Below are 15,626 nucleotides of genomic sequence, written 5' to 3' on the forward strand. Positions count from 1 at the left end.
CTTGCAGTCTAAGCCACCATCGATCTATGCGTGGTAATAACGAATTCGTTGCCTTTGTAGATGCCAGCGCATTACAATCCGTTATCACTCTAAAATGTTTTCCCATCAAATACATTCTATACCGTGGTAGTGATTCAATTCCAGACTTCCAATTCATGGCTGGCATAGTTACATTCTGCATCACTGCATTGCCTGCTAAAGTAAAATACCGGTCTCAAATCGTCGTTTTCTCGTTGCATTAACACACCAGACAACCCCTTAGCACTGGCATCTGTGTGTACATCGTGTGGTTTCGCCGCACCGTACGTGACTAAAACAGGTTTAATAGTAATAGCCTCTTTTAATGCCTCAAACGCATTTTGTTGCACATCGTTCCATTCGAAAATATTCATACGAAGCAATAGCGTTAACGGTCGTGCCATTACCCCATAGTTCTTCACAAATTTTCGGAAGTATCCGGTGATCTCCAAAAACTGACGCACTGCCGTTGCCGTCGAAGGAGTAGGAAACGCTTCTATGACCTTCATCTTGTGCTCACCGGATCTTATGCCGTCGCGATTGATGATATGTCCAAGAAATTGGACTTCCTCTGCCAGAAATGTACTTTTAGTTGGCCTTAGCGTAAGACCGTGTCGTTTAACTGCTTCCAGAAAATCTTGCAAAACCTCCAGGCCCTCAACCACGGATTTAGTAGCGATAATAACTTCGTAACTTCGTCGACGTAGTTGATAACCTTATCACGATGCTTCATTGTCTTAATAACGTTGACGATGACCTCCTGAAAGACCATTGGCGCGTAATCCAAAGGGCATAACATTATGCTCGTAGAGCCCTTCATGTGTCAGAAACGCCGTGTATTGCTTAGACTCTTCTGCTAACGGAACCTGATAATAGCCTGACGTCATGTCCAAAGTGGTGTAATACTTGTTTCCGGCCAAGCGTGAAAGCTGCTCTTCCACCACTTGCATGATGTAATTCTTCTTCACGGTCACTTCGTTTAGGGTGCGGAAGTCGACGCACATGCGACTTTCCTTCCAATAAAACTGCTCTTATTCTCCAATAAAACTGATGCTGCATGTCGTGAATTGCTAGACCGTATGATACCACCTTCTAGTAGCTTACGCAGTATGTCTGTTAATATTGACCTCTGCGCGAACGGGACCTGGTATCGCTTCCCTACAATTGGCTTATCTGCCGTGACCTGAATTGACATCTCGATGCCTTAGCACCGCCCAATATTACATATGTCTTCTACAAAACAAGAAATATACTTTAGTAAAAGTTCCCGCACCTTACCTCGCTCTTCAATGCATAAGTCTTTAGATATGTTGAAGTTGTCTTCGCCTCCGTTGATTTGGTAGACCCCGTCATATACCACTATACGATAGCCATACTCTTGTAGTACATCGCGACCCAATAACACGTCATAAGGTAGTAATTGGTCTTCAACAATATACAGGGTCACCTGCCGTTGCACCTTGTCCATCACGGTGTTGGCTTCGACTTTCAGATGCTTCCACCTTGCACCTGCCAAAACCAATAAATCGTTTTTGCACACTAATTGCCTGCATACTATTTGCTGCCGTTTGCCTGGTGAATGAGCATCCACTACCGGTGTCAATAAATGCGTTGAACCGTTTTCCCTCTACTTCTATTATTTTCCTTACTGGCGTAGTCTCATTGCGTGTACCTTCGTCCGCAATCTCCATAACCGTAGACTTTTGCAATCTTTCGCGATGTGACCTACCTTCGAACATGAGGTACACCGCGGTTTGCGCTGTGGTTGTGAACACTTGGCCGCTATGTGTCCAATCTCGTTGCAATTGTAGCATTTAATTTGCCTTAGCGTTGACCTTGCTGTCCACCTTTGTAACCTGCTGGGTAGGAGTTGTACCCATACTCATTACTACTGGGTTGCTTGTCGCTTTTAAATTTTTTAACGCTGTCAATAATTCGCTTCATGATTTACACCGTATTGCTGCCAATGTCTTTGATAATGAATTATCATTTAGCCCGCTAATAATATGTGTGATGATCGACAAATCATTAACCGCACGTTATCGTCCCATCGTTACCATAGCATAGTAAAACTCAGCGTAGTCTTCATTGAATTTGCGTTTTCGTTTCGCCATCGTTTTATGTACTTCAGCCGTATTGTATTCAGTCGGAAAATCGACATAAAATGCTTGCACGAAATCCGACCAGCTGCTATGCACTGGTTGCGCGTCTAGCCATAGCTTTGCCATGCCTTTCAATTTGTGTTGTATAGCCACCAACACCATTATCTCAGGCCATTTGTAGTTTTGCTTTAATTGTTCAATTTTCATGATGAACTGTCCTGACGTTATAGTTCCTTCAACCGGATCGAAATCAGGCAAAATTCCGACCATATCTTGAATCGTCATAGTTGGTTGTCGTTGTGCATATAGCACATTTTCTGGCTCTTGGATTACAACGGGGGACGTTAGTTGTATTTCATTTTCTTTACTTACAAGCGTTTGTTCGTTGCGACTGCCTTGCACTCCTGTATTCATTGCGCTGATCGCCGCCGTCAAATTCACCATCACTGCTTTCAGCCCGTTGATTTGTGTTTGCAGCTCATCAGTAGCAGTTTCTTCTAGCTCGGATGAATCGATTTCATCAGTTCCCAGTAATTTCTGTAGCTTCGCAACTTTGTGGGCCTTAGTCCCAGTCGTTGTTGCACCATGAGCTCGTAGTAATTCGTTTAGTTGAGCAACCTTTAGCGCAGTTAGCTTCAACATCTTAAAATTCCTTTTCTCGGTCGTGTTTACGTCTTCACTCTTAAACATTGAATGAATATCGGCTTTTCCCTTTGTTTTACTCTGCTAATAAGCTTTGCGCTTGTTTGCTGTGCTAGCTACTGAACGTTGTAGCTTAAAGTGTGTTTGCATTGTTCAACTTTGCGTTCAACATTTGCGTTCAACTCAGCGCAGGGTTGCACGAAAAAAAAGTTGAATGGCTAAAAGTATCAAAATATGAAAAAATATCAAAATATTCGCCATAAAAAGGTGTTTGCATTGTTCAACTTTGCATTCAACTTTTGGTTGAATGGCCTTTCAACTAATCGCTTTCAACAAAGTTGGTCGCCAGCCAACATTTAGCCATTCAACTTTTTTTTCGTGCAACCCTGCGTTGAGTTGAACGCAATTGTTGAACGCAAAGTTGAATAATGCAAACACTGCTTTACTTTGTTGTTTCGTTGTTTTTGTAACTTGGCACCGCTGAGTCGTTTGCTTTGCCGTTGCTACAGTTGGTTGCAACGAATTCTTTATTACGCCGTTTTGAAAATTCGTGCACCTTTGCGTGGTAGACTTCTGATGTTTGTACGTATGTATTTTTGAACGTTTGTGCTGTATTCTGTGTGTATGTATCGTTGAGTATTTCACCGTCGCACCGTTGAGACTTCTCCCAAAAATTACTTCGTTGCGCCGTTTGCTGTCCGTGTCGTTTGCGCTTTGCAAAAATTGTCCGCTCGTTTGCTTAAGAAATACACATACACATTTTCGTAGATATGTATACCTCGTCATTTACTTGTAGGCGTCTCCCCAAACTTTATGAAGTTCCAATTCCACTCTGACTCTATCGGGATCAAGGTGTCCAGATTGTTTAAAAAAAGCGCAATTTCAGAAATCGCCAATTTTTTTTGTTATAAAATTCATGAAATCGATTTAACAAATCTTTTATTTTAAAAATGAGATCTTGTTATAATATAGTTTTTAAAACCAAAAACGAATATAATACCTTCAGAGCGTAATAATAATTAACAAAAATCACTTATATAATAGTGATGTACAAACAATTTTCTTTAAAAATACGCATACCTTTTAAAAATATTTGTTTCAACACATTTTGCAATAGAACTGCGTAATTATTAAATTTACAATCCGCTTTTAAGAGCTCGGCGCTTAAAATTAAATAAAAACCTTTAATAAGGCGAGATCAGCTATTTCCACAATTTCTTCAAAATCACCTATAGTGTCTGAATGATTTACATTTCTGTTGTTGTTATATATAAAACACCTCTTTGAGGTAAAACTTTCGAGTGACGACTAGAAACACAAAATTTATGATATCAATTTCGTGACGAAAATTATACGCATTTTTTAACTGCCTTTCAAACGTACGGAAAATCTTTTTTATTCATACGAATCGTTGCAAAAGTTCTGTTTTTTTTTTAATTGTGTTTCTAGCAGTAAACGGAAATTCGCAGCGTTCCGAATAAATAAAAAAAGATTTTCCGTACGTTAGAAAGGCAGTTAAAAAATTCGTATAATTTTCGTCACGAAATTGATATCATAAATTTTGTGTTTCTAGTTCAGCTTTCGTCACTCGAAAATTTTACATCAAAGAGGTGTTTTATTTGATATCAGTTATTTTGGGGTAGCAAACTTAAAATCGACGAAAATACAAACAATATACTAAATATTTTATTTTTCTCAAATAAATTGCTAAAAATATTCTCTAAATCTAAATTATGTATTCAAATCGATGTGTCCATTGAAACACATAGTTTTTCGAATACGGAATAAAGCGAAAAAGGATGATCAAGGATATGATGATATCAAGGATGATATGTATTCGAAAAAATTAAAAATAAAAATAAATATGAGAAATGATAAAAACTTATCAACTTGGTACCAACTTTGGATACAATAAACAACTGTATTCGTCTGATTGCCTCGTAGTTTAATTGTTGTTAAGATTTCTACTGGGTGTGGGCGCACACATGTGCTTTTTTTAAAGAAGTTTTACTTCTATCACGTTTACGGTGTTGCACTCGTGCTATTAAACTAATGATTTTGTCTCAAGTAGTTTTGCTCAGTGGCAATTTATACATATGTATGTAAGTAGTAGCGGCACATTGGGTGAACTTAATGCATTCATACATACATATTTATGTACAACTATAGGTAAATACCAGGTAGGTTTAGTGCGGGTGATAAACCCATGTAGCATAGTCAAATACTGTGTACATACCTGCAATTAAAATGGGGAAGAATGTTACAATTTCGGCATATGACTGAAAAAAACTCGAAAATATACACAAATTGTGGTTTCCAAGACATGTACGAAGTGATTAGCACAGCTGTATCCTTAAACTTGTCAACTCGCGGGAAATTCCCCGATTTGCAGGGAATTTCGGTTTAAGTGGCAATCGGGGAATGGGCGATTTTTTTCGGGGAACTGGGTATGTTATTTTTATATCATAAAATAACCAAATTAGACGGATATGTTAATTTTTTAACCATTTGACCCTTTTTGGAGCGACATTTTTTCAATTTGAATAGCAATATCTCCACAACAAGAGTTTTCCCAGATATAAACTATATACCAGATGAAAGCTAAGGTTTTGGGCTAGACTTGTGGAAACCTAGAATAAAATCGACTGACCAGTTTTTGAGAAAATGCCCGAAATCTCTATTTTCAGCAGCCCGATTTTTAGTTTTCAGGCGAGAACGTTATGGCGTATTTATATTTTATAAACACAAAAGATAGCGTTAGATAGCTTGTTTGAAGACCCTTCTACTGATATCCACATCAATGACATGGAGTGAGTAGTGCGGCCTCACTTGTAGTTTAAAAAATTGCCTTTTTTCGAATTTCAGGCAGCAGCCACGCCCACACAGGCATACGAATCAAAACATCCTGGAACAAAACCTTCTTAGTTTTTTGTGTACTTTAATTCCTGAAAGTTTGAAAAAAAAAATTAAATGATGGTACGTACAGACGCCACATACATACCGAAGCATCTCGTAGTGGAGACACGAACCAAAACACATTTACCTCTATATCATTCCAACTAGTGGCCGGAACTTAATATATAAGGTATCGTTTGAAAGGTATTGGCCTATAGAATAACACTAAATATGTTGGGTGTGCCCACATGCCCCCTTAAACCGGCAAAAGCAAAAAAACGTTTTTTGTTTCGCAACACTTTAGCCTAATTTTTAAGAATCCGGTTAATCGTTTACGAAGCTTGAATATATTTTCTGGACACACTCTACAAGACCAAACATGTCGATTGGACATCAAATTAATTTGAATGTATTTCACACAGAAAATTATGATTCGACATTATTTCTCGAACTAAAATTCAAAACGAATTGTGTAATGAATTCACAAATATTTATTAGGTTAAAGAAAATGTAGTACATCTTAATCAAAAATTCATCCTTCAAGACATTTACATAAAACATAAATGCAAAATTGCAAAAGGCTGTTGTGGAAATGGCCTTGGATTTGCAAATTTTATGCTTGCTGCCATGACAACCGTGTGCATTTTATTGTTGCGAATTTACAAATGTCACGAATATGCAAATATAAGAACATATGCACAAGATCGTGAACAGCCCTAATATTTCTTTATCAGAATAGTTTAAAGCTAAAGATGAAAACACAAATACAAATTTTAAATGCAAAGTGAAATATTGTGGGATATAGATCTCATATAGGTTATAAATGATAATAACGAAATAATCAGTTATAACGTAACGGTGTACATGTACATACATGTGCGCACATAAATATATGTATATAAATATGGTCATAAATTGATAATATGTATGACGGTTTTACACGGTTCAAGTCATGGTGAAATTGTACCAGGTGAAGTAATAAGATCGAGAAGAAGGATTTATATTTATTTTACACTATGTTATTTGAAAATTGTCTTAAAAATTCTTTATACGATATTCGATTGACATAAAATAAATCGATATATCGGATTTATTACTTCGCTTGTTTATTGCACCATGGGTTAATGTTTGAATTCAATTCTGATATCGAAGAGACGCGGAGGGAGGAAAAGGGAAAGAGTACCGTCAAGAAAGTTTTTGGCTTTGCTTTTGACATTTTCGTTATTTCCCACGAAAAGAACGAACAACTTAAATTCAAAAAACTAAAGCAAGTCTAAAAGACAAAAGATAATGAACAAGAATTGCTTTCAGGTAGTTGAAACGTGTAAATCGGGTGTATGTACACAACTACGAATCAGAACAAAGGTAAGAGTCGGCTTGCGCTACTGGTTTTATGATCGGTAATATCATTTATTCAAAAGTTTGGGGTTTTCGTGTTTTTGTGTTTTGGGGATTTTATGTTTTGGGCATTATGTGACACTGTCTCCAAAAAAGAGTGGAGATTCCGTGTTTGGGCATTTCAATATTGAGGCTCTCCCTTGTGCTATCTTGCTGCACTAAAATCTCAATTTTTATAAAAAGTGGACTTAGCATGCTTGTACACTAAGCCAACGATTTGTTCGAATGCATTGTATATGAATCGATACACAATAATATATATACTTAAATACATAAGTAAATGCATTTTGCACGCATACACGCAGGTGCAATAACTAAAGTTAAAAGCGAATAATCTGGCAATATAAGGATCTCCAAAAGTCCTTATTACAGTTCTCTGGTGTATATAAGTTACATATGTTATATAGGTTATGCTAAATGTAATTTTTGAATTTGTTTTTATCGTATATGATTATAAGAAATATCTAACCTAAACTCTTTTTAGGCTTGCTATTTAAAAGCAATTGAAACATGCCCAGGATTTGCTGTGGCTTGGAGTAATTTAGGATGTGTTTTTAATGCCCAAGGCGAAATTTGGTTGGCAATACATCACTTTGAAAAAGCTGTCACCTTGGACCCTAACTTTCTTGATGCCTATATCAATTTGGGAAATGTCCTTAAAGAAGCAAGAATATTTGACAGGTAAGACGAAGTGTAACTTATTGTCAACTAGTTTATGGCCATGTGTTTCACCCTACGTTTTATATACATATTACATACGTATATGTAAATTAAGTTAAATATTTTATACATTTTTATTTGTACTCTCCTTTTTCTTAATCTGTATAATTACAAACGAGTTAAGATACTCATAGTTCATTTCTACTAAGTCTTAACTGCTGTTTATGCCTATTGGAACAAGAAGATTACAACTCGAAGGGGGTAAATCCTCCTACTAAGTACAAGCAAACAAAAGGAGGAAAGCAAACACTAAGAAATAAACCTTGCCGCTCACCCTACGTTGAAATTCTTGGAACTTATCTGTTAACTGCAATTAAGCCTCTGCTGGAAATAAGCTATTAGGGAGGTTAAAATTATGGAATTTTAATATCGTGTGCTTGGTAGACGTCCTTATCGTAATACATATGAAACTACATAATATACATATAACTTTTCTGGTGGTTTCGTGCCCGTAATTTAATATTTCGAACTCTAATTCATTAATGCGATATTGATGAAGTAGCGCATGTCAGAGTTCTAGCTATATGCTTCCAGCGGTATGTGTCATCATAATTTGAGTTTATATGGGAGGTGCCAAGTTTCCTTTTCCATTAACTTACTTTTTTCTCTGCCAGTACGGTACTAAAATAAAAATTATATATGCTGTTTGAAATTTTCACTTGTATGCGGGAAAGCATGCTACCTTTTCTAATACCTCCAGTTATCTTCGTACCTTGACGCACTTCTTTAGTAATAGATTAATTAGTTTTCATCCAATTTTAAAAATCACATACGTTTTAAAAATACGATCAAAATGATTTATGAATATACATATATATGTTGGGTCCTATGACTAAAAACGAAGGAATTGCTTTTTTTGATTGCAGACCTCTTACTTAAATAGGATCCACTGTTAGATGTAGAGCCGTTTTCTCATGTAGGTTTTAAAATTTATCTGCCCGTTAAACACAAATTTTGTTCTGACAATATCACCCCTATGCTGTAATCCGTCGTAAATTCGATTTTGCTACGAATAGTAAAATTGATATGCTGAAATCCGCGTTGTCGTATCGTAGGCCATCTTCGAAATTCGTAATGTTGGTATACCTGAATCCAACGTAGATATCATTTATATGTATTTTTCGGAAATTTTGTACGAATAGCAACTCGTGTCAGAGCAAAACAAATTGTTTTAAAATATCAATGAAATAAAGTGTGTAAACGCAAAAATATGTATGTAAGTTGAAGTGTGAATAGAAAAAAAAATTATTATTAAATGTTTACAAAATTATCAGGTCGAAGATCACAACAAATCGCTCAAGGCTTTGTAAAAGGAGCTAAAGAGGATGTAGGCTAATTTTCGGAAAGCGTTGCAAGAATTAAAGCGGCACAATATCTAGTGAAATGGAGACCCTTAAAAGGAGGGAACTTGCATTTTGTCATTTATCCCTTCGCAGGGCGCACCGCGGCAAATAAGCAAAAATTGTAATTTGTGGTTTTCAAATACTAATTGTAGTAGCCGGCCACTGCCACTTAGTGACTTTGTAAGTTTTGAGATTCAGCATGGTCCACAGTTAGCTATTACTTGCTGCATTATATATTCAGTTGATATTTGTATGTGAAAGTTGGTGTCTAATATATGCGGATGAATTGCCGCGTCGCGCCCTTCCGTGTACCAAAAAAATTTTAATGTAACTCGCGAATTTTTTTAAAGATAGTTGAAAAAGTGAGTTTGTGATAAGGGTCTAAATCACATTATTTTTTAAGTATTCTGTCATATGTAATTTGAAAATTATAATGTGCGTGTACTTTGTGTACACATTGTAACTATTATGATATTCATTTTCTTAAGTTTTAGAAAAAAAGGATGTTTTTAAATAATGTATCCCTTGTCAAATTTGGTTCGGGGACAAACCGGTTTCGGCGTTTTGCCATCTTCAGTGTCATTTTCGTTCTTTCGGAAACAACAATAACAAAAAAGGAGATGTTTTTAAACTTATATAGAAGCGTACCAGCTACGCAACAAAAATTTAAACCAAGAATATGTTCCAGGAATAATAAGAAAAAAATTTGTTGTATTAATTGTAACAAAAATGTTTGCAGAAAACATTGCAAGCATATTTCACAATGTGTAGAATGTACCAACACCACTGTTGATGATGGCGCTTAAAAATTTAAAAAGTAAATGCTTATAATATGTTTCAGTATAAATACAAATCATTCAAATGATTTATTTGAGTGATTTTTCGATATAAATAAGAAAAAATGCAGTCAACCTTTGAGATACACCTTGCGGCTAAATTGCCGCGGCGAGCTCTCTCGTCTAACTTTCATAGCGCTCCCTCCGAAGGGTTAAGCTAAATGGATCAGAACAATCTCCTTTGTATATTAATGTAACTGTTAGCTGTTCTTCATTTTCACGTTTTTAGCTGGTAGTGCCGCTGATAGTTACAGTCAGATTACAGCATATAAATTTTCCAATTTTCGGAACGGAGCTACGAATTCGTAACTACGAACATTCGGATTACAGCAGTATGGGTTTGAAGGGCAGATAAATTTTAAAACCTACATGAGAAAACGGCACTTAGACTGTGAGGGGCTTCCATTCAGTAAATTTAAAAACTATTTTTCTTATGGAATACCACTTACTAATCTACATATATCAAAACCGATATACGCATTGCGCAATCTTTGAACGCTAATTTTCGAAAATTCAAAGTTAGCTACATATATTTTAGAGGGCGTGGAGTGTTTATTAAGCCTATGATTATAAAAATGATTACGGTGAAAAAACTAAGCTACAAATACATAGGTAGTTTCAGTTAAACTTCTAAATGACTGCCTATTAGCGGAAAATCCAATATTTAAAATCTTCGAGATTTTATTAAATTCAGTACGATCCCTCCATATTGAAGCTTGACCCCAGTGATAAGCTTTAGCAGAAGTAATAGAAAACGGCGGAAGTAAGGGCAAGACTCCGTTAGGGACTGATATGCTCAAGTAATTGCGGCCATTCATTGCACACGGTGTTCTTGAACCAGATTCAACTGAATCGGTCTAGAACGATGGAATTTTCAATTAGACTATTTTGGGTGGATGTTCCCGAGTCAGAATACGCGAAGCTCAAAATCGTGGTAAGTGCCAATTTCAAAATGGTTGTTTTTTCGATTTTCAGCCGAAATTTTCGTATTTGTTATATTTATAAGGTGCTATATGAATGATTATTTATATTGACATATATACAAGTATGTATATTGTATACATGGGGTGTTTCCCCTGGGCGGGATATTTCCTTAAATTTAGTTGCAAGATAAAAATTATAAAATTTTGTAAAGTTGATAAATTTGATTGTTTAATAAAGGGTGAACACACCAAAACTGCGACACTTAGAAAATACTACCAGAAACAAACTAGCAGACTTTGAAATAATTTTTTTTTTGTATTATATAACTTGGAAGTTTAGATGTTATTAAAATGTTAAAATATTAATTATCATTTGCTCCATATGCAAATGATCGGTATTTTCATCGCACACGCGCCATCTTGTTCTGCACGACTGCATCATCGACTTTACGCGATGCGCACAACTACTTTGTTTTGCACTCTTCAATATTTTTCACTGTTTCACCTGTTTTCTTCAAGATTTCTTTGACAATTGACCAATATTCCCCAATAGGACGTGGCTCTGGGCTATTGGATGGATTGCAGTCATGAGGTACAAAATTGATGTTATTTGCATTATACCACGGCAATGTGTTCTTGGCATAGTGGCAGGTTCCCACGTCCGCCTAGAACAGTGGCCCACTCCTTATCTGTTGATAAATGACAGAAGACGCCTTTTGAGGCACTCATCCCGATAAACTTGATCATTCATTGTCCCGGATGGGAAAAAAGGGCTGCTCTTACGGGCACAGGATCAAATAGCTTGCCAAACCATGTGGTTTTTTGGAAATTTGGACTTCATTTTCAGCTTACAACTTTCAGGGGCATCTTGACTACTTGCACCAGTATAAAAATCTTGACCTGCAATATATTTTGAATTTTTATAGCAGTAGATTTCGTAGTCCTTAACAATACAGTTGTATTTTTTAATTTAGAATTCATACAACTTCCGAGTGCGGGATTTCGCCGTAACATTCTACTTTGCGCCTCGGTCTGACGCTGTTTGAGCTGTAGAACATCTCAATGAAGCTTTCCGCTTTACCTTTTGTACGAAAAACTGCGATCTGCGTACGGATTTTGCAACATAACGCGACAAAATCTTCGGATTTCGCGAAAACGCACTGAGGACCTTCCGAGCACTGTTTTTATCACTTTGACCATGCTAACCACCGCTCCCTGGTTTTCTTGTAACTGCCAGGCCTTATTTGTACCGATTAAAACCCTGCAAACTGTCGAATAGTGCAATCTTTAACTTTTTAGCAATTTTACGTGTACTTAAGGCCGGATCATTTATAAACTCGTGCAAAATGGTTTGTCTCGTTTCTAACTCGGTTGCCATTTTTAACTCAACTAGGACTCAAATTCAAATGAAATTTCTTCTACGTCCAACTAAGGTCATGTGGTCAGCTTATGGTATTTGAATTTCAAAATATTGAATTCGTTTTGGGTAAGTTATAAGCTTCCCAAAGTGTCGCAGTTTTGGTGTGTTCACCCTTTATTCACATAATATTCCAATAAATGCGAAGGCGCATGTCCAGGTGCATATGCAAATGTGGTAAGGTCATTTCCGTGCTAGTCAAAATAACTGCCAATCTGGACTTGTGTGAAACATAGAATGGTTCCGAAGTCAGATATGTCCCGAGCGTGAGCGTTAAAGAATCCATATGTTCATCAAACTTTTTTAACTCGAAATTGGAGAGCGATCTTCAAAGAGATTGAAGGTTATTGACAACAGGGAAAATCAAAAATGAAAGAAGTCGCGTTTCTTACATACAGTCCATCTGAGCTTAAAGGAACACATTTGACTAAGCTAACTCGAACTTTCTTTCTAGAATATTCTTTGATTGAAAAAGTTGTGGAACAAGTATTGGAAACGACGCGATATTCTGCCCAAACCCGAAATAAAATCTGCGTTTTGCTAATTTTAGTCCTGCAATTGCCACGCCCATTTCTAGGGGTTTGTCGCCTTAAAGAAAAATCTTGTCATACAAATATATCTGGATATCCGCAATAAAATTTTACTTTTTGCAAAGACCCGATGTTTAACACCTTACCAAATATATCTTAACATAAGTTTTCGAAAAAAAAAAATACAAAAAACTATTGATTCTCACAAAATAAACCATCTCGTCATAAAGAAAAATAGTTTTAAAACAGTTCTTGAAAAACGCCTATTTTTTTGAGCCACGCTTTTTTTATAGAGACTAAAGCAAGGATTACGATGGTATAATTTTAAATCCATAATTTACTGGTCTTCACTATGCAAATAAACTTCAAAAATTTCAACTGTTCATACCCAAGTTAGATTTAGGACAATCTTGACCATATAGAAATGTTAAGCCCGTTTCTTAGCTTTAAAAAGACGTTAAGATGAAGTCTCAGAAGAACCTGAGATATAACGATTTGAAGAAGTACATGATTAGTCAGAATCACGAAAAAATGCAAACTTTGACAGATCATATATCCGAAGAAAAAAAAGAAGAAAAAAATTCCTCGAACACGGGTTAGCTTATTTCATGTAAAGAACATGACATAATTTTTTTTACGAAAACTGTCCGACTTAATCAAGAATGGCTCATATGTGTGAGCACAGACACAGAAAAATGTACGATAATTGAAGTTTATATTATTAAATGAAAAACCAACTATTAAAAGAATACCTATAAAGTAATTGTATAGTTACTTTTTTTAAATAATATTAACTGACTTGTACAGTGCACTCGAGAAGACTGTTGCTGCTAGATGTGTTTTTTTTTTTTATTTAACGGCTTTTCTCAAACGTACGTGTTTTCGCTTGTAATAAAGAAACTGACTTTGAAAACAGATAAGTTAGCCGTTATAATATATATATCCTCTCAAACGTCAAGCTGTGTGGCTGTACTTTATCGTACTAATTCTGAGTTAAAGTAGTGATAAAAAGTGCTTATGTGTGAAACAATTGAAGCTAAGTGAAAGTTATTGTGTTTTATATTAAACTAAATTTAATTAAATTTCACTAGCATACATTCTAATGCTAATCTAATTCATTTTGTTTTTGCACATTTGTTCTACTCTTTTTGTTTACTTCTTCTGGTAATTCTTCGCACAGCTGCTTGCGTTGTGTTCGTTAAGTAAGTGTTTTTACATAAATCTTTCAATATGAAGTGCGATCTTGATACTTGCCAAATTAAAACCGATTCTGGACGCTACTTATCGTGCTGGCTGTGTGATGGCATTTACCATCTGAAATGTGCTGGTTTGGCGGGAAGAATTCTGGACGCTATTAATGATGGCAAGGGCCTTCGCTGGTCTTGCGTAAAGTGTAGGTCAACCGAAGTTGATCTTTTCAAGCTATTTAGGCAAACCAGAAATGGTTTTACAGAAATAGGAAGAGAATAATCGGTACTGACAGAAAAATTTAAGCATTATGAAAATGTGTTTAAATCATTCAAATGCTTAGAATCCTTGCAATCTGTTAAGGATATCCGTGTGTCTAAACGTAAGCGTCTTCATAGTCCATCTAAGGAAATTATTGCCGTTGCACGTCAGAATATTCTTCCGACTGACTTAATCTAACTTCTCCATGTCCTCCAGCATCAGAATCCTCAGCCTCAAAAGAACGTGTAACGAAATCTGCTTCGGATAATAACGAGCCTGAAGTATCTTCCCCTTCCCCCATTAAAGTGGTGGCATCATCTTCAAAGCCTCCACCGCCTTCCCTATCCTCAACTACTAACGCAGTAACTCAACCCCTTCCGCCGGTACTCCAGTCTGATACAAGGAAACTAGTTGTGGTTCCGCCAAAGAAGTCAATCTTTGTCTCTAGATTTTCGAGAGACACTACCGAAGACGATATAATGCTTTATATCTCATCAAAAGTTACAACTGTCGACTTAAGCATCAGAAAATTTAATTTTAAATACGAAAGAAATATTGCTTCATTTAAAATTGACGTAAATTTAGATAATTTTAGTGCGCTGCTTAGTAATTCCTTTTGCGGTGGCGTACTCTTCGCTGTAGACTCTTCAATACCATCTGAAGAAGTTAGTCTTCCACACATTGATTCAGTAGAATTCAAATGCATTCGTGTGCAGGCTGGAAAAGGGTTTATTTACTTAGCTGTATGCTATATCCCTCCCCGATCTGACAGATTGGTGTATTCACGACTCATCTCTTTAATGAAATAAGTTAATTTACTGACTAAACCCTCTGATTCAATGATTGCGTTGGGTGATTTTAATTTACCAAGCATATCATGGAACATCATTGACAATGTATCGTACCTTTCGCGTCTAGTGCGTGCAACAACGTATTTTTAGAGGAGATGGCTGAACTCTGCCTAACTCAGGTTAATGTACTTCACAATAAGTTTGGTAAAGTATTAGATCTTGTTTATGTTGATGATGCATCTAAGTCCGTTGTATATAAGTGTGATCCACTAGTTTAGCCCGAAGATGTCTACCACCCTGCTATCTGAGGTATCTTACGAAGTTATAAGTGATGGTCAAAATTGCAGTACCCAAGCATACGAACCAAATATTCGCTTTGATTTTTCGAATGCCAACTTTAAAAAGCTTAACAAAGAACTGTCTAAATTGTCGTGGCCTGCATATAAAGAAAATATTGAACAAAGGGTTGCACTTTTTAACTTTACTTTACATAAATTATTTGAAAAGCATGTGCCTAAATGCATGGTCCTGAAGAACAAACACAGTTATGGTTCACTAGAGA

The 15,626-nt window shown here is 36.2% G+C and overlaps 1 protein-coding gene across 1 annotated transcript in view; it reads left to right on the plus strand.

Moving 5' to 3' along the window:
• The first annotated feature begins 7,465 nt into the window (after nucleotides 1-7,465).
• The window catches only part of LOC118743558 (UDP-N-acetylglucosamine--peptide N-acetylglucosaminyltransferase 110 kDa subunit-like), a 73,424-nt gene continuing 65,263 nt past the window's right edge, over nucleotides 7,466-15,626 (plus strand). The window contains exons 1-2 of the mRNA XM_036476323.1: nucleotides 7,466-7,474; nucleotides 7,540-7,736. Coding sequence (XP_036332216.1) covers nucleotides 7,466-7,474; nucleotides 7,540-7,736 — 206 coding nt within the window. The remainder of the gene's footprint in view (nucleotides 7,475-7,539; nucleotides 7,737-15,626) is intronic.

This window comes from Rhagoletis pomonella, unplaced genomic scaffold (assembly GCF_013731165.1).
Source record: "Rhagoletis pomonella isolate Grant_MI unplaced genomic scaffold, Rhpom_1.0 Rhpom_scaffold_00007, whole genome shotgun sequence".
In the NCBI taxonomy this organism is placed as follows: domain Eukaryota; kingdom Metazoa; phylum Arthropoda; class Insecta; order Diptera; family Tephritidae; genus Rhagoletis; species Rhagoletis pomonella.